The sequence below is a fragment of the Helianthus annuus genome, chromosome 11 (genome assembly GCF_002127325.2).
Source record: "Helianthus annuus cultivar XRQ/B chromosome 11, HanXRQr2.0-SUNRISE, whole genome shotgun sequence".
NCBI classification, from domain to species: Eukaryota; Viridiplantae; Streptophyta; class Magnoliopsida; order Asterales; family Asteraceae; genus Helianthus; species Helianthus annuus.
Window position 1 is genome coordinate 110,029,761 of NC_035443.2, and position 24,134 is coordinate 110,053,894.

Below are 24,134 nucleotides of genomic sequence, written 5' to 3' on the forward strand. Positions count from 1 at the left end.
TGGGTCAAATTTAGTAGGACCTCCTTCAATACCCAAAGGTATTGGATGGCGGGGGTCCAAACTCTTTGATCCCCTCATAAGTTATGTGACAACTCGTACTTTAGACTTACCTTGTGTAACGTTATATGCTTACGTGAACCATATTATTTGAATGAATACATGATATGTTATGTTTATGTGATATGTGTGTATTATATACTAGTATAGTGAACGAGCCCAAATCACACACTATAACCCGATCGCACAACACCACTCGACCGCACAAGCCATTTGGGCTTTACACTTGCATGCGGACCATTAGGGAAGCCCAAGTGGGTTCGGCCCACTTCTCCTAACCGAATAACACTTAGGAGAGTTGTAACCATTCTCCACTTTTTACAAAATCAAAACACACACAAGAAACCCTAGACGATTTTCTCTCCCTCTCTCGTTTTGCTTGAAAGCCGACGGCACAAGATCACAAGTTGGATTAATCCTTTCTCACCCTCTTTGTTATCGGTTAGTGTTGATATTGATGTCTTGTTAAATGATGTTGTGATTGCATGATTTTATTAAAACCGGTTTGATGTTGCTATGCCTTGCATGCGAGTGATGATGTTTGAGTTCTGTTGATGTTCTTGCTATTTGGATTGCTTAAATGTCATGTATGAATTACATAAGGATTGATGATCTTGTGATATTACCGAATAATAAGCAATCGGCTATGATATGAACTGGTTAGATTTAGATATCGAACCACCGTTTGCCTGAAGGATTGGTATGGTTAACTTGTTATCGTGCTAGTGATTCGGGTTATAGGGATTAATCGGTTGCATGTTCATTCGAATTGTTAAGATCTTGTTCATGAATTGATTAGGGTTCATGCGAGTTAGTAATATCATTGATTGATTTGATCTGACTTTCGAAACTGCCAAAGATGTTTGCTAGAATCATGGAATAATTGTTGCATGAATTATGGAAACCAGTTACACACCTAGTTGCGACATAGATTGCGAGTCGAGACCTCATAATCCCGACTCGAGACCACAAGCAGCATAACCCGAAACCATGGTTGCGAGTCCAGTTGCGACTCGGGACCTCACACCGACACAGCAGCACGAGCCGAGACCACAGTTGCGAGTCCCGTTGCGACTCGTAACCGGACCATGACAAGCCGAAACCACAGTTGCGAGTCCCGTTGCGACTCGAAATCTCCTGTTGCGACTCGAGATCGCTGGTTGCGACTCGAAATCCGTTGTTCCGCACACACTGTTTTGGACCCTACACTATCACGGGCCCAATCGATTGGGCCAAGTAATTGGGCCTACGTACTTGACTGCACATTTGACTGTCTATGTTAGCTGGGCCGGGTATAGTTTGGGCTTAGACATCCGAATCGCACAAGTGGTAAATGCTATACTTTGATTGTTTGCGTGCTATACGTGGTTTGCTATGATTCATGTGTGCATTACTTGAATACGAACCTGGCTTGTATGGTAACCCTGTTAGGACGTGGTTGACCACTTTTAGTTCAAGAAACCCTTTTTGTGTGTATCTGCCGAGCAACCCAAGGTGAGTTCACACTCTTACCAAGGCATGGGATTCCCGGGGTGTTGGGAATGGGATTGATAAGGATAAGGTTGAATAGATTCATACGGACACTGTTACTAGACTACCACACCATCGTCCTCGGTTGTGCAGGACACATACGTAAAACCTACGTATAACTAAGTTACTCGCTATCCTCGGTTGTGAAGGATACTCACGTAAAACCTGCGTGAACGAATGCTCACTACTGCCTCGGTTGTGTCAGGCACTTACGTAAAACCTACGTAAACCCCCACGTACCCTATCCTCGGTTGTGAAGGATACTTACGTAAATTCCTGCGTAAATTTGTACGTATTACTGTTCTCGGTTGTGAAGAACACATATGGTTACGCATAGTCTAGTGGATTAATAACATGGGAAGCCCCCACCAATAGAAACCTATACTGGCCCAGTAGAGCCACTTGATACTCATGAACTTACTGTTACGCATTTACTTTCTGTGAACTCGCTCAACTAGTTGTTGACTCTCTGCTGCATGCCTTGCAGGACCTTAGGTACTAATGGAGCTTGCACAAGGAGGAGCAGGTCGTTGTGGGCAGATGGATCGTGATTACTTTTTAAACACTTATGACGTGTTCAAACATTAATACTTTTGTTGGGTTTTACATAAATGCTTCCGCTACATTTACTTATGTTGATTTTAATAAACACCTTTCGTATTGATGGATAACTTTTACTATTTAATTACTCGTTCAATATGATTGGTGGCTTGATCCTGGTCATGTCACGCCTCCAAGCGGTGGTACTCCGCGTGTGGATTTTGGGGGTGTGACAGATTGGTATCAGAGCCATTGGTTATAGAGAACTTGGTTTTAATATGGGACAACGTTTTTATTAAAACCAGACTATAACCAGAACAGTGCTCTCAACGATCCACAATGACGCTTCGCTCCACGTGCAAGACTCGACATCCTAGGTAATAAGGTTTATGTTTATTGCCTGTTTGCTAGAACTATATAGAACTTTGCTCGCATTACGCTTAGATACACATGACTCTATTACATGAGAATACCTATGTGCTTATGCTTTTCTGTCATCGCCTTACTCACGAACCACTCTCACATACGCTACTTTTACTATGAAGATCATGTCTGGAAGGATTAACATTACTCAAGCCCAGCTAGAGGCTCTCGTTCAAGCTTAAGTTGCTGCGGCACTTGCAGCTGCTCAAGCAGGTAGTATACCCTGCAGTATAGATTCATACTAGGATCCTTAGATCCTGCATTAACTCTCGTATTTAATCTCGTCCTATTCGTACACAATAGGTCAACACGCGCAGCAACCTGTCTGCACTTTCAAGAACTTCATGGACTGTCGTCCAAGTACCTTTAGTGGCACTGAAGGAGCAGTTGGACTCCTCCACTGGTTTGAGAAGCTCGAGTCTGTGTTCGAGATGTGTGAATGCTCTGAGGCTCGCAGGGTGAAATACGCCACTGGCACGCTAGAAGGAATAGCACTAACTTGGTGGAACGCCCAAGTTCAGATCTTAGGGTTGGCAGCTACTAACGCCACACCCTGGAATGATTTCAAGGAACTGATCAAGAGGGAGTATTGTACTCGGGAAGACATCCATAAGCTGGAGGATGAGTTTTACCATCTGAAGATGACTGGATCAGAGATTGAAGCTTACACCAAAAGGTCAAATGAACTGGCCGTGCTGTGTCCAACTATGGTGGACCCTCCGATTAAGCGCATTGAGTTGTATCTCAAAGGGTTGGCGCCAGAGATCCAGAGCCATGTTACCTCGGCTAATCTTGATAACATCCAGGATATTCAACGCCTCGCTCACCGCATCACAGACCAGGCGGTGGATCAGAACAAACTGCCTAAACGCATCAGCGCTACTGCTACCGTTACTACTTCAGCTACTCCTACTACTCCCAGTGACAGTAAGAGAAAGTGGGATGGGGATTCCAGCAAGGGATCAGCTTCAGTTCAGTCTCAGGCCCAGCAGCGAAAGACTGACAGTTATCAGAGTCCCAGTCAACACTCTTCAGGTAACCACAGGCAGGGCGGATATCGAGGGAACCTCCCAAAGTGCAACAACTGCGGCAGACACCACGGTGGCCAGTGTAACAAGGGTCGCTGTCAAAGATGCCTCAAGATGGGTCATGAGGCTAAGGATTGTAGAAGCCCTCGTCCTACGAACCAGAACCAGCAGCAGCCACCAGCACAGCAGAATCAGCAGCAGGGCAACAAAGTATGTTTTCAGTGTGGGGTAGAAGGTCACTTCAAAAGGCACTGCCCTCAGTTAAACAGGAACCAGAACAACAACAACAATAACAACAATCAGGGCAATGGCAACAACAACGGGGGAAACAACAATGGCAACGAGGCAAAGGGGTCGAGCTTTCGTGTTAGGACGAGGAGACGCAATGAACGATCCCAATGTGGTTATGGGTAAGTTTCTCCTCGACGATATTTATGTTACTGTTTTATTTGATTCGGGCACGGATACAAGTTATATTTCTGTGAAAGCTAGTAAATTGTTAAAACGTACATCAACACCCCTAAGCACCAAACACGTCGTAGAACTAGCTAATGGTAAGAGTTTAGAAGCCACGCAGATAGTCAGGGGTTGTAGTATTACCTTAGCCGGTCAAGCTTTCTCCATCGACCTTATTCCTATAGTCTTGGGAAGTTTCGATATCGTCATAGGGATGGATTGGTTATCCCAGCATCAGGCAGAGATCTTATGTAGTGAGAAAATTATTCGCATTCCACGTTCTGGTCAACAACCTCTTGAAGTTCAAGGCAACAAGAGTGGTGCTGTGGTCGGCATCATCTCTTTCTTAAAGGCGCAGAAATGTTTACGAAAGGGGCACTCTGCCATTCTGGCACTCGTTACAGACGCATCAGCAAAGGAAAAGAAATTGGAAGATATTCCAATTGTACGTGACTACCCTCAGGTGTTTCCTGAAGATTTACCTGGCTTACCGCCTCATCGTCAGGTCGAATTTCAGATCGAGCTCGCTCCAGGAGCAGCACCCATAGCTCGCGCACCATATCGTCTAGCTCCATCAGAATTGGAGGAACTGTCAAAGCAGCTACAAGAGCTCTTGGAAAAGGGCTTCATTCGTCCAAGCTCTTCGCCTTGGGGAGCCCCAGTACTTTTTGTGAAAAAGAAAGACGGTACGTTCAGAATGTGCATCGACTACCGTGAACTTAACAAAGTGACGGTGAAGAACCGTTATCCTCTTCCACGCATAGATGATCTATTCGACCAGTTTCAAGGGTCGTGCTACTATTCGAAGATAGACCTGAGGTCAGGTTATCATCAGCTGAGAGTCCGGAAGGAGGACGTCTCCAAAACAGCATTCAGAACTTGTTACGGCCACTACGAGTTTCTTGTCATGCCGTTCGGGTTAACGAACGCGCCTGCCATATTTATGGATCTTATGAACAGGGTGTACAAACCCTATCTTGACAAGTTCGTCATTGTTTTCATCGACGACATTCTGATCTACTCCAAGAGTCAGGAGGAACACGAGCAGCATCTACGCCTTATTTTGGAACTCCTTCGGAAGGAACAGCTATACGCTAAGTTCTCGAAATGCGACTTCTGGCTTCGTGAAGTCCATTTTCTAGGCCACGTAGTGAACAAGGATGGGATCCATGTCGATCCATCCAAGGTAGACTCGATCAGGAACTGGCCTGCACCACGTACGCCAACGGAAATACGCCAATTCTTGGGCTTGGCGGGTTACTACAGACGGTTTATCAAAGACTTCTCCAAGATCGCGCAACCACTTACACTACTGACCCAGAAGGGTGTCACCTACCGTTGGGGCAACATGCAGGAAACTGCTTTTCAGTACTTAAAGGATAGACTTTGCAGTGCACCTATCCTCTCATTGCCAGAGGGCACAGACGATTTCGTAGTATATTGTGATGCATCAATCCAAGATCTTGGATGTGTGTTAATGCAGCGCGACAAGGTCATTGCTTACGCTTCACGCCAACTTAAGATTCATGAACGGAACTACACGACGCACGATTTAGAGCTGGGAGCTGTAGTTTTCGCGCTTAAGATATGGCGACACTACCTGTACGGTACCAGGTGCACGATTTACACCGATCACAGGAGTCTCGAGCATATCCTTAAGCAGAAGGATTTGAACATGCGTCAACGACGATGGGTTGAGCTACTGAACGATTACAAATGCGCCATCAAGTACCATCCAGACAAAGCCAACGTTGTGGCTGATGCCCTCAGTCGGAAGGACACTTTACCTCGGCGCGTGCGAGCGCTACAGCTTACGATTCAGTCTAGCCTTCCTGCACAGATACGAGATGCTCAGGTAGAAGCACTGAAGCCCGAAAATGTCAAGGCTGAAGCCTTACGCGGCTCAAGGCAACGAATGGAACTGAAGGAAGACGGCGCCTACTATGTAACGGGGCGTATTTGGGTCCCACTTTTTGGCGGTCTACGCGAACTTGTAATGGATGAAGCTCACAAGTCTCGCTACTCGATACATCCAGGGTCGGACAAAATGTACCACGACATCAAAACTACTTATTGGTGGCCTAGCATGAAGGCCCACATCGCTACGTACGTTGGAAAGTGCTTGACTTGTGCGAGAGTCAAGGTTGAATACAAGAAACCAGCGGGCCTACTTCAGCAGCCTAAGATACCTCAATGGAAATGGGAAGAAATTTCCATGGATTTCGTTACAGGCCTACCTAGATCCCAGCGTGGGAATGATACCATATGGGTGATCGTGGATCGACTCACCAAGTCTGCACACTTCCTGGCTATAAAGGAAACGGATAAGTTCTCCACTCTCGCAGACGTTTATCTTAAAGAAGTTGTTTCGAGGCACGGAGTGCCCACCTCCATTATTTCGGATCGCGATGCACGATTCACGTCAGAACTATGGCAAGCAATGCACAAATCTTTCGGCTCACGGTTAGACATGAGCACAGCATATCACCCTCAGACGGATGGGCAGTCTGAGCGAACGATTCAAACACTTGAAGACATGCTCAGGGCATGCGTTATAGACTTCGGCAACGACTGGGAAAAGCACCTCCCTTTGGTGGAGTTTTCATACAATAACAGTTATCACACCAGCATCCAAGCCGCTCCATTCGAGGCATTGTACGGACGTAAATGCCGGTCACCTCTCTGTTGGGCAGAGGTGGGGGATAGTCAGATTACGGGTCCAGAGATTGTAGTGGACGCCACAGAAAAGATTGCACAGACACGACAACGCATGGCGGCAGCACGCGACCGCCAGAAAGCCTACGCGGACAAGCGTAGAAAGCCATTGGAATTTCAGGTCGGGGACTGGGTTTTATTAAAAGTTTCACCCTGGAAGGGTGTAGTTCGTTTTGGCAAACGGGGCAAACTGAATCCGCGGTACGTCGGACCGTTCGAAATAATTGAGAAAATCGGCAAAGTAGCCTACAAGTTGAACCTACCAGCTGAACTCGGTGCAATTCACAATGTTTTTTCACGTGTCGAACTTAAAGAAGTGCCTATCAGATGAAACTCTCATCATTCCTTTCAAAGAACTCACTATCGACGAGCGGTTGCAGTTCGTCGAGGAACCAGTTGAAATCACGGACCGGGATGTAAAGGTCCTCAAAAACAAGAGAATCCCTCTTGTTCGAGTACGTTGGAACTCCAAACGTGGCCCAGAGTACACCTGGGAACACGAAGACAGGATGACAGAAAAGTACCCCCAGTTATTCGGAACCAATGCGACCACTACTGAGGCTGAAGCTACTACTTCGGAATTTCGGGACGAAATTCCAGACCAACGGGGGGAGGATGTGACACCCCAGGAAAACCAGTGAACGTTATAATCTACCTAGCTTCCTCTGTGAGTGCGTACCAAATTTCGGGACGAAATTTCTTTTTAGTTGGGGATAATGTGACAACTCGTACTTTAGACTTACCTTGTGTAACGTTATATGCTTACGTGAACCATATTATTTGAATGAATACATGATATGTTATGTTTATGTGATATGTGTGTATTATATACTAGTATAGTGAACGAGCCCAAATCACACACTATAACCCGATCGCACAACACCACTCGACCGCACAAGCCATTTGGGCTTTACACTTGCATGCGGACCATTAGGGAAGCCCAAGTGGGTTCGGCCCACTTCTCCTAACCGAATAACACTTAGGAGAGTTGTAACCATTCTCCACTTTTTACAAAATCACAACACACACAAGAAACCCTAGACGATTTTCTCTCCCTCTCTCGTTTTGCTTGAAAGCCGACGGCACAAGATCACAAGTTGGATTAATCCTTGCTCACCCTCTTTGTTATCGGTTAGTGTTGATATTGATGTCTTGTTAAATGATGTTGTGATTGCATGATTTTATTAAAACCGGTTTGATGTTGCTATGCCTTGCATGCGAGTGATGATGTTTGAGTTCTGTTGATGTTCTTGCTATTTGGATTGCTTAAATGTCATGTATGAATTACATAAGGATTGATGATCTTGTGATATTACCGAATAATAAGCAATCGGCTATGATATGAACTGGTTAGATTTAGATATCGAACCACCGTTTGCCTGAAGGATTGGTATGGTTAACTTGTTATCGTGCTAGTGATTCGGGTTATAGGGATTAATCGGTTGCATGTTCATTCGAATTGTTAAGATCTTGTTCATGAATTGATTAGGGTTCATGCGAGTTAGTAATATCATTGATTGATTTGATCTGACTTTCGAAACTGCCAAAGATGTTTGCTAGAATCATGGAATAATTGTTGCATGAATTATGGAAACCAGTTACACACCTAGTTGCGACATAGATTGCGAGTCGAGACCTCATAATCCCGACTCGAGACCACAAGCAGCATAACCCGAAACCATGGTTGCGAGTCCAGTTGCGACTCGGGACCTCACACCGACACAGCAGCACGAGCCGAGACCACAGTTGCGAGTCCCGTTGCGACTCGTAACCGGACCATGACAAGCCGAAACCACAGTTGTGAGTCCCGTTGCGACTCGAAATCTCCTGTTGCGACTCGAGATCGCTGGTTGCGACTCGAAATCCGTTGTTCCGCACACACTGTTTTGGACCCTACACTATCACGGGCCCAATCGATTGGGCCAAGTAATTGGGCCTACGTACTTGACTGCACATTTGACTGTCTATGTTAGCTGGGCCGGGTATAGTTTGGGCTTAGACATCCGAATCGCACAAGTGGTAAATGCTATACTTTGATTGTTTGCGTGCTATACGTGGTTTGCTATGATTCATGTGTGCATTACTTGAATACGAACCTGGCTTGTATGGTAACCCTGTTAGGACGTGGTTGACCACTTTTAGTTCAAGAAACCCTTTTTGTGTGTATCTGCCGAGCAACCCAAGGTGAGTTCACACTCTTACCAAGGCATGGGATTCCCGGGGTGTTGGGAATGGGATTGATAAGGATAAGGTTGAATAGATTCATACGGACACTGTTACTAGACTACCACACCATCGTCCTCGGTTGTGCAGGACACATACGTATAACCTACGTATAACTAAGTTACTCGCTATCCTCGGTTGTGAAGGATACTCACGTAAAACCTGCGTGAACGAATGCTCACTACTGCCTCGGTTGTGTCAGGCACTTACGTAAAACCTACGTAAACCCCCACGTACCCTATCCTCGGTTGTGAAGGATACTTACGTAAATTCCTGCGTAAATTTGTACGTATTACTGTTCTCGGTTGTGAAGAACACATATGGTTACGCATAGTCTAGTGGATTAATAACATGGGAAGCCCCCACCAATAGAAACCTATACTGGCCCAGTAGAGCCACTTGATACTCATGAACTTACTGTTACGCATTTACTTTCTGTGAACTCGCTCAACTAGTTGTTGACTCTCTGCTGCATGCCTTGCAGGACCTTAGGTACTAATGGAGCTTGCACAAGGAGGAGCAGGTCGTTGTGGGCAGATGGATCGTGATTACTTTTTAAACACTTATGACGTGTTCAAACATTAATACTTTTGTTGGGTTTTACATAAATGCTTCCGCTACATTTACTTATGTTGATTTTAATAAACACCTTTCGTATTGATGGATAACTTTTACTATTTAATTACTCGTTCAATATGATTGGTGACTTGATCCTGGTCATGTCACGCCTCCAAGCGGTGGTACTCCGCGTGTGGATTTTGGGGGTGTGACAAGTTAACTACTATTAATACTATAACCCGACTATTTAGGACTGTATCCCTGCTGACTCAGACTACTTAGTCGAGGGTAACGTCACCTCCAAAAGAGGGGCCTACCATAATTTGCATTAATAACTTAATTAATTATCTTTCAATAATCCGACCCTTTAGGATTGTATCCTTGCTGACTCAAACTACTGGGTTGAGGGTAACGTCGCCTTCAAAAGAGGGGCCTACTACAATAACTAAGATAATCTCTTAAACAAGTGCAAAAGTGCGAAAATAATCAAAGGTTATACTAACACACGAGTCGGATCCAAGTGATTCATCTTGTCTATCTGTTTTTATTTTTATTTTATTTTTCAGCATTTAGTTAGTTTTATTTTCTTAGTTTAAAAATCTTTTTCTAACATTTTGATTTGATTAGACGTTGAGGATAAACCGGTACTAAAAGCTCTTGTGTCCTTGGACGACCTCGGTATCTTACCAACACTATACTACGTCCACGATGGGTGCACTTGCCCATATGTGTGTTTAGTGTTAGTAAATATCGTGTTTTATAAATTTAAAACTTGGCTAAAAAGTGTAAAAAGGGCTTAAAATATTATCTAAAATATACACACCAATGCACATCAGTGTGATTCTTGATTTTTGATCTCTTGTGTTTATGATGTTAATCATCATAAGAAACTTGCTAGATTGTGATTAAACACATGATCTAGCAAGTGAGAGGATGAAACTTGTGTAAATCAAGACGAACATCCTTTATGTTCATCATGAACTTGAAAACAAAGATGATTTTGTGTAAAGTGATGATGAATATATGTTCTTAGTCTTATACATGGATGATTTCAAAGATAGTTTTCTCAAGAAACCAAGTTTAATTACAAGATTTACATAACCATGGTTTTTAAAGAAACTAATCATGTTTTAGTGTTAAACCAAGTGTAGAAATATGTTGTTAACAAGAAAAAATTCAAAAGAATGATTTTTAGAAAAATCATTTTACAAGTTGTGAAAGTCTAAAATTTTCAAGAATGATATTTATAACCAAATAACCACACATTTAAGATTAACTAAGCTTACTTAACAACATACTAAGTTACTACAAATTTTTTCAAAAAATTTCAAGTTCATGATGTAGTGTAAAATGCATGATTTTGGCACATGGTAAGTGTTGATTGAATTATTGATTGAATTGTGGTTGATTGAATTGTGGTGATTTTAAAAGAAATTAATATGCTTTGAAAGCATGGAAACCTCCATTTTTAAGGGGAAACTATGGCAAAATTTTTGTAGAATTTAAACACTTAGTAAAATATTTTTAAACAAGTGTTTACAAGTGTATTTTAACCATGATTTTTCATATAAAATTTGCCATAATTTTTGCTACAAAAATTACAATTATTGAAGGTTGTTTTTAATAAATAAAAATGACTAAGTATATATTTAGGAAAATATATATTTAGGTGTCACAAACTGTGTGATTACGTGTATATTATGTGTATTAGTTATATTATTTTAGGACTTGAAATAATACAATTTACCAAAATACCAAAGATTACAATACAAAATATTACCAAAATTCCAAGAAAACAAATATATAGTTTATACTAAAAATTGGACAAACCGAAAAAGGGATATGAGCTACAAAAATATTCCGGATTTAAATATATATATATATATATATATATATATATATATATATATATATATACTGACAAAGTGAGTAAAACGGTATTTTGGAAACCAAGGAAACGAAAATATGATTTTTATAATTATTAAAGAAATATATCATATTTTGTCAAGGAGAAATATATTATTTTTGGATGAAGAAAATATATATGTTTTCTTGAACAATTAGGAAATATAATATTTTTGGAGAAAATATATATTTTCTTACATAAATTTAGAATATATTATTTTTGGGGTGAAAAATGGATTTATAAATATTTTCTAAGTTAAACTTGAATATATATTATTTTTGAGGTTTATATGAAAATATAAATATTTTTGCCAAGGAAGAATTATAGATAATTTTTCTATAAAAGTTTTCTTAAAATATATATATTTTTTAAGAATGTAAATTGGTGACTTTATTGGTTAAAAATATTATTCCGGAAAGTATAAATACAAAATTAAATATAAGAATACTTAATAAATACAAAAAAATACGTATTCTCGTACGTATAAATACACACCGGAATACGCCACCAATACTTGGTAAAATACACAAGTCTAAGAATACAAGTATAAGTATACCCATCCTTGGGGAAAATATACACGTATAAATACATGATGTATCAAGTTAAAATACATTATTTTAACAAATAATTATATACTTTGGAATAATGTTTATTACATCAAAATGTAACTCAAAGATACTAAGCCATGACAATTAAGACTAAAATCCAAGGCACGACCCATCCGTCTAATAAACCATAGAACGTGTGTAGGTAGTCGTGCGACCAAGGAGAAGCTTTGAGTTATACCAGTTTACGAGACGCAAGATTGTGAGTTCATGTCCCCCTTTTCTTTTAACTGCTTTCAGTTTTATAACTTCGGGGGTGAAATATATGTTACAATTGTTACGAACATTTACATATGGTATGGTTAGCTAAGGAATGAACTATTAGATCATGTGAGTGGTGGGTATAACGCTTAAGACCATTAATCCTCGTATAAAGACCGAGGGACATAAGTGATAGATCTATTTGGGTGTTGCGAGCCCCACCCCTGGGCCGGATGTGGCCGAAGGTGGTGACTGTGTCTTCCAGTCGGAAGCCCGGTACAAAGTCTGCTAGGTTTGAGACTTCCTGCACCATTGCACACATATTAATGACCTTGCAAATCACTAATTGATCTGTTCATAGACGCTTTCATACCGGTTTACAAATACATACTTACAAATGTTTACAAGGATTATTCATGCACACATACAAAACACATGAACTCGCTCAACTTTTGTTGATGTTTTCAAACCACATGTAAGTCAGGAAATTGAAAATGGATCTGGCGGGCGTTCAAGGTTTCCAAGATGTGTCTACAATAAATGATGTCATCCAGTATTGGAGGGTTTGAATCGTGTATTTTATCTTTGATGGGATACATGGTTCAAAGCCTCGTTTTATTAGTGTCTTTTGTTAAAGTCCATTCTGGAACTTAAAACTTTGGTTGGTTGTATTTTGAACTCAAAGTCGTTGTATGGTGTTAAACAATGTGGTTTGTATTATTTTGAATCTTATTTATGGATGAACATCGTGGTTTCTTTCATATAGCTGGTTGTTATGGTTGAATGCAATGATATTAAGCAAGTCACACGTAACACGCTTCCGCAAAAGTCAGGGTGTGACAAAAACCTCTAATTATGGTCATGCTAAACTCAATAATGTTTTGCTGAACGAGATGGACAACATTGTTAATCCTCAGTCAAGAAAGATGTCTAACAATGTTGTCCATCCCGTTTAGCTAAACTTTATTGAGAACAAAACTGGATCTCCATGAAATGGCGTTTTTGAATTTTTGTGGTTTTTGTATATTTTGGCGTTTATATTAAGGAAATAGTGTATATCAAAGAAACACGAATTGGAATATTTGATATTTGGGTTTTTTTGGGGTTTCTAAGATGAATGGTATAAAGGAAAATATGGCGTTTGGGGTTTTGGTGTGAATTTTAGAAGGTCTGAGAGGTTGTTTATATAGGAAGTTTTTGGCGCGTATTTTAGGCGCGATTTTTATTATAGTAAATGCTAGTAATTAAGTGTCGTCGTTTTAGTACTGTTTTTCAGCTTTATCGGTTAAAAACAAAGTTTGGCGTTTTATATCTAATGGCGTTTAGATTAGGATGAAGTGTGCTATGTTTGTTAAGGCGGGGATTTTAATGGCGTTTAGATTAGGATGAATGATGCCAATACGACAATAAGTAATGCAAATGAGATCATGGAGAAAGAGATAGAAGATCTGAAAGCAGACATAGAGAACAAGTCTAAGCAGATAGAGATGTTATATACTGTGATCGAAGGCAGACTTGGTATCAGTGTTCATGCAATTTATGATGATATTGAAATCCGAAGAGCTGAGGCTCGGAGGATGGAACGACAAAGACTTGATGAACAAGTAGCTGCTGAAGCTCCAAAAGATAAAGGAAAGGGATTGCAGTCGATAATGAAGAAGTTCTTGGATCATCGAGTCAACAAGAGCAACAACCAGATGTTGAAGTTAATGTGGTTGAAGTTAATGATGAAAATGCTCTAGTCTTCGCACAACAATTCGTCCTTGTAGGTAAAGCAAAGAGTGTATCTTATAGCAAAGAAGATAATGCAAGGAGAATTGAGGTTGAAAGACGTCAACTGAAAGCGAAGGAAGCAAAGAAAGATAAGATTAATGAGATAGTTTACGAAAAGAATGATGACGAAAATGAAGAGGATGATGATATGAAAGACATTGATGATTTTCATGAAAGTGATGATGATAAAGGTAATGATGATGATCAGGGTGGTAACGATGGTGCAATAGTTGTCAGATCTACCACTGATCAGCAGAATCTAGATTTTCTAGATGATGCTCAGAATGAAGAAGTTGAGGATGTTCATCCTCAGAGGGAGCCGTCAGGTACCAAACATTCATATGCTCGTAAAGTTCTATACTTGCAACATGATGTGGAAGAAGGTGAACTAGTTGAGAACTGGACGAGGGTGTCAATGAAAGAAGCTCTCGAATTGAATGAAGAAGACAAGTTCAGGTTCAACTTCGAGAAAGATATTGAAGACAATGGTCCTGATGGTGAATATGTGTTTGAAAGGGTTGATGAAGCTGACAATTTCAACGACATGGTAATTGAAGATGGTTCTGATTCTGATAATGATGTTCCAATGCATTATGCTGGTCAAGATGCAGATTTTCCCACGTTCACTGAGTTGTTCAGATCGCACAATGAAGAGGATCTTAATAGGAAAGTTGTTGAAAAGCTGAATGAAGAAGGTATTCCCAAAAAGTTGTCAAAGGAAGAACTCCAGGAGGAGAAAAAGAAATGGTTCAGACCAATGCCTGAAGAACGAAAATTCAAAAGACCATTGAAGTTCTTCAAAAGCTATCTAGATGAATCTCTTAGAGATATCTTATCGTGGGGATACTTAGATGATCTAAAGGAATACACGATTAAGCATGAATTCGAAGTGCAATACTTCGAATATGTCAAAGACTTGAAGATGTTGCCTTGGTGGGACGTTGAAGAGCTGGTTAAAATGAAGAATATTCAGCAACTTGAATGGAGTCCAGAGGTTAGGTACTATGAATCAAAGCTATGGTACTACATTCGAGGGCAAGCACGTGATAAATTCCCTGAATGGAAACCACGGTATCCAAAGCAAACTATAAAGATTGATCCTGTCACTGGAGAGAAAGATATCACCCTGCATGTGAAGCGACCAGGATGTTTAAAGAGTATGCCACTGAAGGAAATGGAGCAGGATTTCTACAAAGACTTCAAGGGTTAGGCATACGATCCGAAAACGCATCAGGCGGTGATTGGTCTTCGTGATAAAGATATGGTTTACAGGAGAATCTTCCTGATTGATTCAATGTGGCTTGTAAATTGTTAAAGGAAGGATATTGATTGCTTATTCTTAAACAAGATCATGTACTATCCAGCTGATGAAGAGGAAGCACTGCAATACCAGAAGGTAGTGAATGTATGCTTTGAAAAAGATATAAATTAAGGCCGATATTGGAAATCAAGCTGGAGAGATCTTGAACTTGAAGAGTTTCTGAAAAGAGAATGCCACAATAAGAAGATGGATAAAAAGATGGCTGGAGCTGCTGAAAGAGCCAAGAAGAGATTGGGAATGGGGAAGTTTGACACTGATCAAACTCCGATTGAATTAGAAGAATGTAAAATTCCCAGATAGTCAAAAACGATGGATGGTATTAAAGAGTATAGAGAATGGTGGATCAATGAAGGAAGACACAATCGAAAGAGAATGTTAGCAGAACGAGCTGAAGAGAGAAGAAGGAAGTACACGGAGAGAAGACGCAACAGGAAGGCTTGATCAAGACTATACATGAAGACGACTACAGCTACATCTAAGGGGGAGTCTGTGAATGCACTATGTCTGTAGCTTTCGTCTGTATTGAGTCTTTGTTTATCCTGTTTGATGTCTTTGTAATGTTTAAAGCATGTTTTGTATGTAATCCGAGATGAAACGTGGGTTAGACATGTTTTGTAAGTCCATCCGGATGGATGGAGTCCATCCAAACGGATGGACATCCTCATCCGGACGGATGGGCAGTAGAAGTGTTTCATCCAGATGGGCAACCTCTATAAATAGAGGTGCTTGGGTCTTGTTTTTGTACTGAACTTTTGATACCTAGGCGAAGCCCTGTCAAAATTTTCTCAGGTTCTGTATTCGATCTATTATCAATGAGAATCGTGTTTAACGATATCTATTGTGTTATTCTCTCTACTACTTTCATGGATTCCGCACATGTCAGTAGGTGTTAAGATCCGGTCTGAGCGTTCGAAGACCCGAACTCACGGTCCTCACAAAACATGAACGGTTTCCCTGTCACTTGAAACAGCCAAACTTTCAGCCATCGTAGAGCAAGCAGGGTTGTTGATATCTGCTCTATCTGCACCTCTCCTTAGCTGAATTCAATGCGAAATCACTAATTTCAAGGACGATAAATAACAAATTTTTATAGTATTTATCAATTAACATGTTGGCAAAACAACATATCACTAATATGCATACAAATAAAAGCAAGGGTATCATGTTTGGAACAAAACCACAGTTGATATGTATTTTATCTTGAACACATTCTACAGCCAAATTTTGAAGATATTCACTTAAACTCTAGGATTTGGAGGCTGTGATGAGGTGGCAGCGGGTGGTTGTGTCGTGGTGGTTAGGGTTGTTCACGGTTTGATTTGAAACTATGAAACCATCCTAACCTATTATCGGTTCAGTTTCACGATCGGTTTTTATTTTTGTTTTTTGGTCGGTCGGTTTGAAAATTCTCAAACCGTAGTGAACGGTTTGATTTACGGTTTACATGGGAAACCGTCCGCATAAAACTGGACCGTACCACAAGATTGTGGTATTAAGATTTTTCAATTATTTTATTTTATACAAGTATAGAGAAACTTGTTTCAGTGAGCTTAGGCTTAGTTTATATGCCAATTTCTAATAGCTGTAACTAAAATATGTTAATGAGTAACTTTTCTAACTTAATGGAATATTGGACTTCCATTTCCAGTGTATCATGTTAGGGTCATTATATAGGCAAGTTATATCTCTTTATTTTTTGCAATCCTACGATTCTTACCCCACAAAATAGTGCACGGGTAAATCTTTTTTGTGTCTTGGTTGTTAGCTTCGGATTATAAATCCATAATTATGGTGTTCTTTAAGCTATATCTTATTCCCTAAACAAAAACCAAAGTTTTATGCCTTCTGTAATAAAACTATTAGCAAATCAACATTAACTTTGGGTAATTAGAAACATCAAAAGCAATTAGAGGCATAATTAAATTGTGGAGAGTTCAAATGAGAAGAAATTTTTTGTAAGAAGAGAAAAGAAGAAATTTCAACCAATAAGAATGCTTTATTTTACTTTATTTAATATAAGTATTTAATGTTACTAAAAGGGTACATTGGTAAATCTACATAGTTCATTAATTTAGTCTTTTTCTTTAATAGCTAACTACATTAAATTTTTTGTAACTTATCTTCAAAATATATATTTTTAAAAATAATAATAATAATAATAATTTAAAGTGTATGATAAATTAGAAGTTGGGTAGGATAAATTACGAGTTGTGTAGAATAAATTTCAATGTGTAGAATGAATTTCGAAATATGTAAGATAACTTTTGATGTGTGTAGACAAAAAAAGTTAGTGTGGAGGATACTAGTCTTTTATGACTAATTAATTAGTCAAAAATGATAATAAATGAGATAAGTGAAAAAACTATTTAATGTTTTACAAAATTACCCTTTGTTCTTTTTCTTCTCAATTAAATTTTCTTCTTAAATGAACCTTCCCCTAATTAAATTTTAGTTTTTATTTAAAAGTTGGTGTGTTACAAAATCCCAAACCGTGAAACCAAACCGTTAGTAATGGTTCGGTTTTGTTAAGTTTTAACTTTCAATGGTTTGGTTTCGGTTTTCGACGACCATAAACGTTACTAATGGTTTGGCTCATGGTTTGAATTAAAAACCGTCAAAACCAGACCGCGAACACCCCTAGCGGTGGTAGTGGTGGTGTTGGTGGTTATATCACGAAACTCGAAGCAACCTTGAACACGCTCTGGGAAGTTGAGCTTCGTCTTTGCCTCTTTGAAGTCAAGTGCAAGTTGATCATAAGCTGCAGCAGCAGCTTCGGTTGTTTCAAATTTACACAACCAAACATTGGCGCCTTTGCTAGGAGCGCGTATCTCGGATATTGACACTAACATACGTCAAAGGGGCCTTGCCCATCCATTGCACCCGATTACTGTTCATTAAACAATAGTCTCCTATATTGACAGTAACATATCTCAAAAATGCAATTAAGGTTTAACTATATGACTATTTTGACACAGGTACGCATGAGACACTACCTCAAGACCCTCCTGAGGTGTTTTCCATACCATCGCGTGTGCCCCATGCCTAAGGCGTGTTTTTATAAACAAAGACATTAAATTGATATATACATTACTTTTGTAGGCAGTAACATCATAGCGAGTGAATCTGCCGTCTTTTCAGGCGATCCTCCCACTTTAAACATAACAATAAGAAACAATTTTAGCTTAAAGCGATATCGATAACCATAAATTATAGTAGTAAGCTTTCAAACACTACCTCTCCAGGGAGCAGAGAATTCAAGAAAGCAAAAGGTGGCTCCTTATTGTCACTGAACTCTTTTCAGTTTTTTGGATAACATATAAAGTAGCTTCGCCCCTGAATCAAATCAAACCACATGTTAATTTATAGAATATCATCATCATCCATTCATCATTCATTCAATCATTCCTTCAATTTTTTCATATAAACCTTCAAACTTCAATAATTTTTAGATTTTGGTCGGACACATGGAATGTTACAGAAAATACCTCATCGTCGGGATAATCGATGGACTATTAGTAGTAACAAATTGAAAACCCTCTCATCCTTTTATTGTAAACCCAATCATCACCGTTTATCTTGACCTCAACCGCTTCGGTTTTGGCGATTTCTTCGTGACTGGTGGTCACCAACATAACCCATCTTAACCATCATTCAACAATAGCAGTGATGACGAATGACCACTATACGTGGCGTCGGCGATGGCGGATGTCGGTGGGCGAGGAACGATATTAAATTAAGGTTTTACTATATGACTATTTTGACACAGGTACGCATGAGACACTACCTCAAGACCCTGAGGTGTTTTCCATATCGCCGTGTGTGCCTCATGCCTCAGGCATGTTTTTTATAAACAAAGACATTAAATTGATATATATCTTACTTTCGTAGGCAGTAACATCATAGCGAGTGAAACTGCCCTCTCTTCGGGCGATCCTCCCACTTTAAACATAACAATAAGGAACAATTTTAGCTTAAAGCGATATCGACAACCATAAATTATAGTAGTAAGCTTTCAAACACTACCTCTCCAAGGAACAGAGAATTCAAGAAAGCAAAAGTTGGCTCCTTATTGTCACTGAATTCACTCTTCGCCCCTGAATCAAATCAAACCACATGTTAATTTACAGAATATCATCATCCATTCACCATCCATTCATTCATTGAATTTCTCATATAAACCTTCAAACTGCAATAATTTTAGGTTTTGGTCGGACACATGGAATGTTACAGAAAATACCTCATTGCCGGGAATATCGGTGGACTATTAGTAGTAACAAATCGAAAACCCTCTCATCCTTTTATTGTAAACTCAATCATCACCGTCTATCTTGACCTCAACCGCTTCGGTTTTGGCGATTTCTTTGTGACTGGTGGTCACCAACATAACCCATTTTAACCATCATTCAACAATAGGAGTGATGACGAACGACCACTATACGTGGCGTCGGCGATGGCGGATGTCGGTGGATGAGGAACGATAGAAACGATCAGCAGCGGTGGTGACCTGACTTGGAGAGAATGCTCGGAGACAGGGGACACATAGGATTTTTTTTATGAAGGGTTTTTGACTGTGGTGAGGAAGATAATGTGTGGACAAGCAGACCACATAATCCATTTTTTTTTTTTTTTGAAAATCACCCAAAGCCAAGAGTACTACTATCCTAAGCCGAAACATGTTGTTTATTTATAGCGTTTTTTAATTTGATTAAACCAAAAAAACCAAATTAAACGAAAACCTTTTAAAATCAAACCGAATTAGTGTTCGGTTTGGTTTTAAACCGAAACTAAATTAGATTAGCGGTTTTCGTTCTACAAATCCTAATTCGACTAACCAAGGAACTTGAAGAATTCAAAATTCAAACCAATAAACACTTATTTTGTTAGAATTTGGTTTTGTGGGTTAAAACCAAAACTGACCCGTACTAGAATTCAGTTTTTAGTCTAGTTTTCCCAAATTAGAATTACGATTTTTATAAACAAGATATTCGAGAAAATAGAAACCTAAACCGATGAACCCTTTATTGTGTTTGTCGAAAAAGTAGTTGGTGGATAGGATGGACTATGGCCCACCGTCGTCGTTCTCTATACGACACTCCTCCAATAGGCCCACGTTCTCTTATAATCAATCATATTGTCCAACCTAGCATGCACATGTTTTTTTTCCCACTTAAAATAACGTATAACTTCATAAATTTATTGCTATTACCTAAACTTGAATTTTAAGTTCATTTATTATTTTATACAATACAATGATAAAATGTGAGCGTTAAAAACTTATTATTATTTTTTTTTTTTTGTAATTTGTGATTTGATCATTAGCATCTAAAACTATTAGAAAGAAGTTTAAGCTTCGAAAAAATGTTTATGGTAGTAAGGTTGGTAACGTCATTGGTAAGAGCAAAACACATGCATTCCTTCTATCGGTAGTAGCAAACTTTCTATCTTAGACTATCGGGTGTGGGGGTCGGCTCCGGGCCGTCGAGCCCCGTCAAGCTCCATCCACACCGCCCCCCACCTGGATCGTCCTGTCTTCAAGTTTAACGTCTTCTTCTTGCCAGGTTTGACAGGCCTCCTTGCTTTATCCAACACACACACATATACATACATATGTAATGTATGTATATATAAAGGGGCTCATCACCACACCCTTGGCCTATTCTTTTTGGCTCATCCCACACATCCGATGACGTGTCCGCCTACATGGCGGATCATCCCCAAGGACTACTCTCTTCCATACCCTTTAGGGGGTGTTTGGGTTAGCTTATTTTGGAGCAACTTTATGACTTATTGACTTATAAAAGTTAATAAGTTGTTTTTTGAGTGTTTGAGTTAGCTAATTCTAAAGAGTTTTGTGTGTATGAGAAGTCATTTTTGAGAAGTTAGAATTTCTAACTTCTCACTTATGACATGATCAAGTCATGTTTTAGGATATGGTTCATAAAGTTGAACTCTGAAATCTATAAAAGTGGAACATTCAAGAGGTGGTGTAGTGGCAAACACTTGATTTCCCTTTAGTAGAGGTCTTATATTCCAATCTTATTTCAACTCATTTTCTACCGTAACCCCTTAGAAGGTCGTCTACCCAACGTCCCAACATAATTAGCAGAATACTAATTGGAGCATGGAAATTTTTAACAACCGGGTCTTATGATTACCAAAATTTAAGGTCCGTAAACTTCTACACAAGTTAATATCTTTAATTAAAAGTTAGAGTAAATTACTTTTTGAGTGTCTGTGTTTTAGTGCTTTTAACCACTTGAGTCGAAAATCAAAAAGTTTAACGCCCTGAGTCCCTAACCATTTTATAAAGTTTTGAGTACGTTTTTTAACACTTGTACTTTCGATTTTGGACTCAAGTGGTTAAAATTACTAAAACACAACGACTCAAAACGTTATAAAATGAGTGCTTAGGGACTTAGGGCGTTAAACCTTTTGATTTTAGACTCAAATGCTTAAAACCACTAAAACACAGGGACTTAAAAAGTAATTTTTTAAAAAAGTTATAACACCCTATATTCTAAAATGCATATTAGAGAAATTGTTGAATACTCTTAGGTAGATAAACAAATTGTCATTTTGAAAGAAAAAACGTAAGTTAAAATCTTACAAGTCAACTAATTAAAGCGTTTATGTAAGGATTAGGATCAAATATAAAGGCTTATAAAAATAAAAAGTGTATAAAGACTCCTAAAAATAAACACACTATACACAAAAAAAAAAAAGAAAAAAAAAAAAAACCTAATCACCCACCACTACCTAATTGTTTTAATGAGATGGGTCATAGATGCTCATGGTTTGGTGCTACCGATTTTGACGAAAATTTTGGGCCAAGTCGATACCTACGTTTCGGGATACCTTAGACCATACCATCTGGATTGGGTTGGGTTGGGTTGCGTTGATGATTTTAATAGTTTGACAGTTTAGTTGTTCAGTTTGGAAGATTTGACTGTTTGAACTAGTTTATTATTTTTTTCCTAAAATCATTAGCCTCTCTTAAATTTTTTAAAATGATAAAAGATGATTCAATTTATGATTACATATACATAATTAGGGAAAGGATTAAATAGCAAGTTTATTTTGGCTAGAAATGATAGGAAACAATAGAATTATAACATGTGACAAAATTTAAAATAAATAGTAAGGGTATTTTAGTCAATTTTACATTATCTTCTCTCTTTTTCTTTTCTCTGTAGCTTCAAAACCCACCATCTTTAACTTTTTCTTCACTTTCTATCACACTAATCACTACATTATAGTGCGATTTTCGTCACCAATCAATGATTCAAACACCCAATCAACGTGTTCTTCAACTTTTTTGAAGAAACCCAATTTAATTTATTACAATATCTCTTTTTTTTCCTATGATTTTGAAGCGAATCACTCGATTCGTTCGATTCGATCGCTGATAAGTGTTTCTAAAATTCAAATTTCGTCAATCGGTGAAAAAATCTGAAGAAATCAGCTTCGATCTATGTAAGAATTTTTTGAATTATATTTTTACGATCCGGGTTTTTGAATTGAGTCATTTGCGTTTTACGATATTGGCGGGGGTCCGGGGGCAGCGCCCCTAGGAGCAGGGTCCAAGGGGCAGAGCCCCTGGCTGGGGTCGAGCTGGTAAAACACATTTTTATGTGTTTTCAGTCCATTGCGTTTTAGAGAGAACACTTTCTTTTGTGTTTTTTAAGTCATTGCGTTTTAGAAATGAGACATTTTTATGTGTTTTCTTGCCATTGCGTTTTAGAAAAACACATTTTTAAAGCGTTTTTAATCCATTGCGTGTTAGAAAAAAGACATTTTTAAGTGTTTTCTGGCCATTGTGTTTTAGAAATAAGACATTTCTTTGTGTTTTTTGTGCATTGCGTTTTAGGTAAAACACATTTTTATGTGTTTTTAGGCCATTGCGTTTTAGAAAAAAAGACATTTTAATTACTTCTGGCCATTGCCTTTTAGAAATAAGACATTTCTTTTATGTTTTTGGTGCATTGTGGTTTAGGTAAAACACATTTTTATGTGTTTTCAGTCTATTGCGTTTTAGAAAGTACATTTTTTTGTGTTTTTAGGCTATTGCGTTTTAGAAATAAGACATTTTTTTGTGTTTTTAGTGCATTGCGTTATAGAAAAAAGTCATTTTTTACGTTTTTTTCCATTGCGTTTTACGAAACTGGGTTTTCGAAAAAAAAAATTCGAAAATATAGCAATAGTATACTCGTTTTAAAGATAAAAAAACGTTCGTTTTTTGGTGCAGTTTTTATAAAAAAAAAAATAATGTCATATGAAAAAGTTATTAACGTTTAAAAATAGGGGGTATTGGAGGAGAGAGAAAACTATTTTCCTGGATTGACTACAATACCCTTACACAAACCACACGCCTCTTTTCTTCCCTTTAATTTCCATCATTTAATCTTAGTCTTTGATTAAATTAATTGATGGTCAAGATTACTTTATAGCCAAATAAACTTCTTATTATATCCTAACCCTACATAACTATGTTTCCAACAATGAAAACAATTATACAAGTAATAAAAATAATGTCATATGAAAAAGTTATTATACAAGTAATAAAAACAAATAATGTCATATTTTTATAAAAAAAAAAATAATGTCATATGAAAAAGTTATTAACGTTTAAAAAATAGGGGGGTATTGGAGGAGAGAGAAAACTATTGTCCTGGATTGACTACAATACCCTTACACAAACCACACGCCTCTTTTCTTCCCTTCAATTTCCATCATTTAATCTTAGTCTTTGATTAAATTAATTGATGGTCAAGATTACTTTATAGCCAAATAAACTTCTT

The 24,134-nt window shown here is 38.7% G+C and overlaps 1 protein-coding gene and 1 long non-coding RNA gene across 2 annotated transcripts; one reads left to right on the top strand and one right to left on the bottom strand.

Moving 5' to 3' along the window:
* Positions 1 to 13,627: 13,627 nt before the first annotated feature.
* Positions 13,628 to 15,225, top strand: LOC110906994. Its single transcript, XM_022152036.1, has 2 exons — positions 13,628 to 13,947; positions 14,037 to 15,225. Exons 1-2 carry the CDS (start codon positions 13,628 to 13,630, stop codon positions 15,223 to 15,225), a joined length of 1,509 nt encoding a protein of 502 aa, XP_022007728.1.
* Positions 15,226 to 18,405: 3,180 nt separating this feature from the next.
* Positions 18,406 to 20,135, bottom strand: LOC118483768. Its single transcript, XR_004871449.1, has 3 exons — positions 19,574 to 20,135; positions 19,360 to 19,430; positions 18,406 to 19,275 (listed from the first exon to the last, which is right to left on the bottom strand). It is a non-coding gene; the product is annotated as an uncharacterized LOC118483768 (long non-coding RNA).
* Between the last annotated feature and the right edge of the window lie 3,999 nt (positions 20,136 to 24,134).

Coding starts and splice junctions, on each gene's coding strand:
- LOC110906994 (XM_022152036.1), top strand. CDS start 13,628: ATGAATGATGCCAATACGACAATAAGTAATGCAAATGAGATCATGGAG. Junction 13,948..14,036: donor AGCAACAACCAGATGTTGAA/GTTAATGTGGTT, acceptor TGTATCTTATAG/CAAAGAAGATAATGCAAGGA.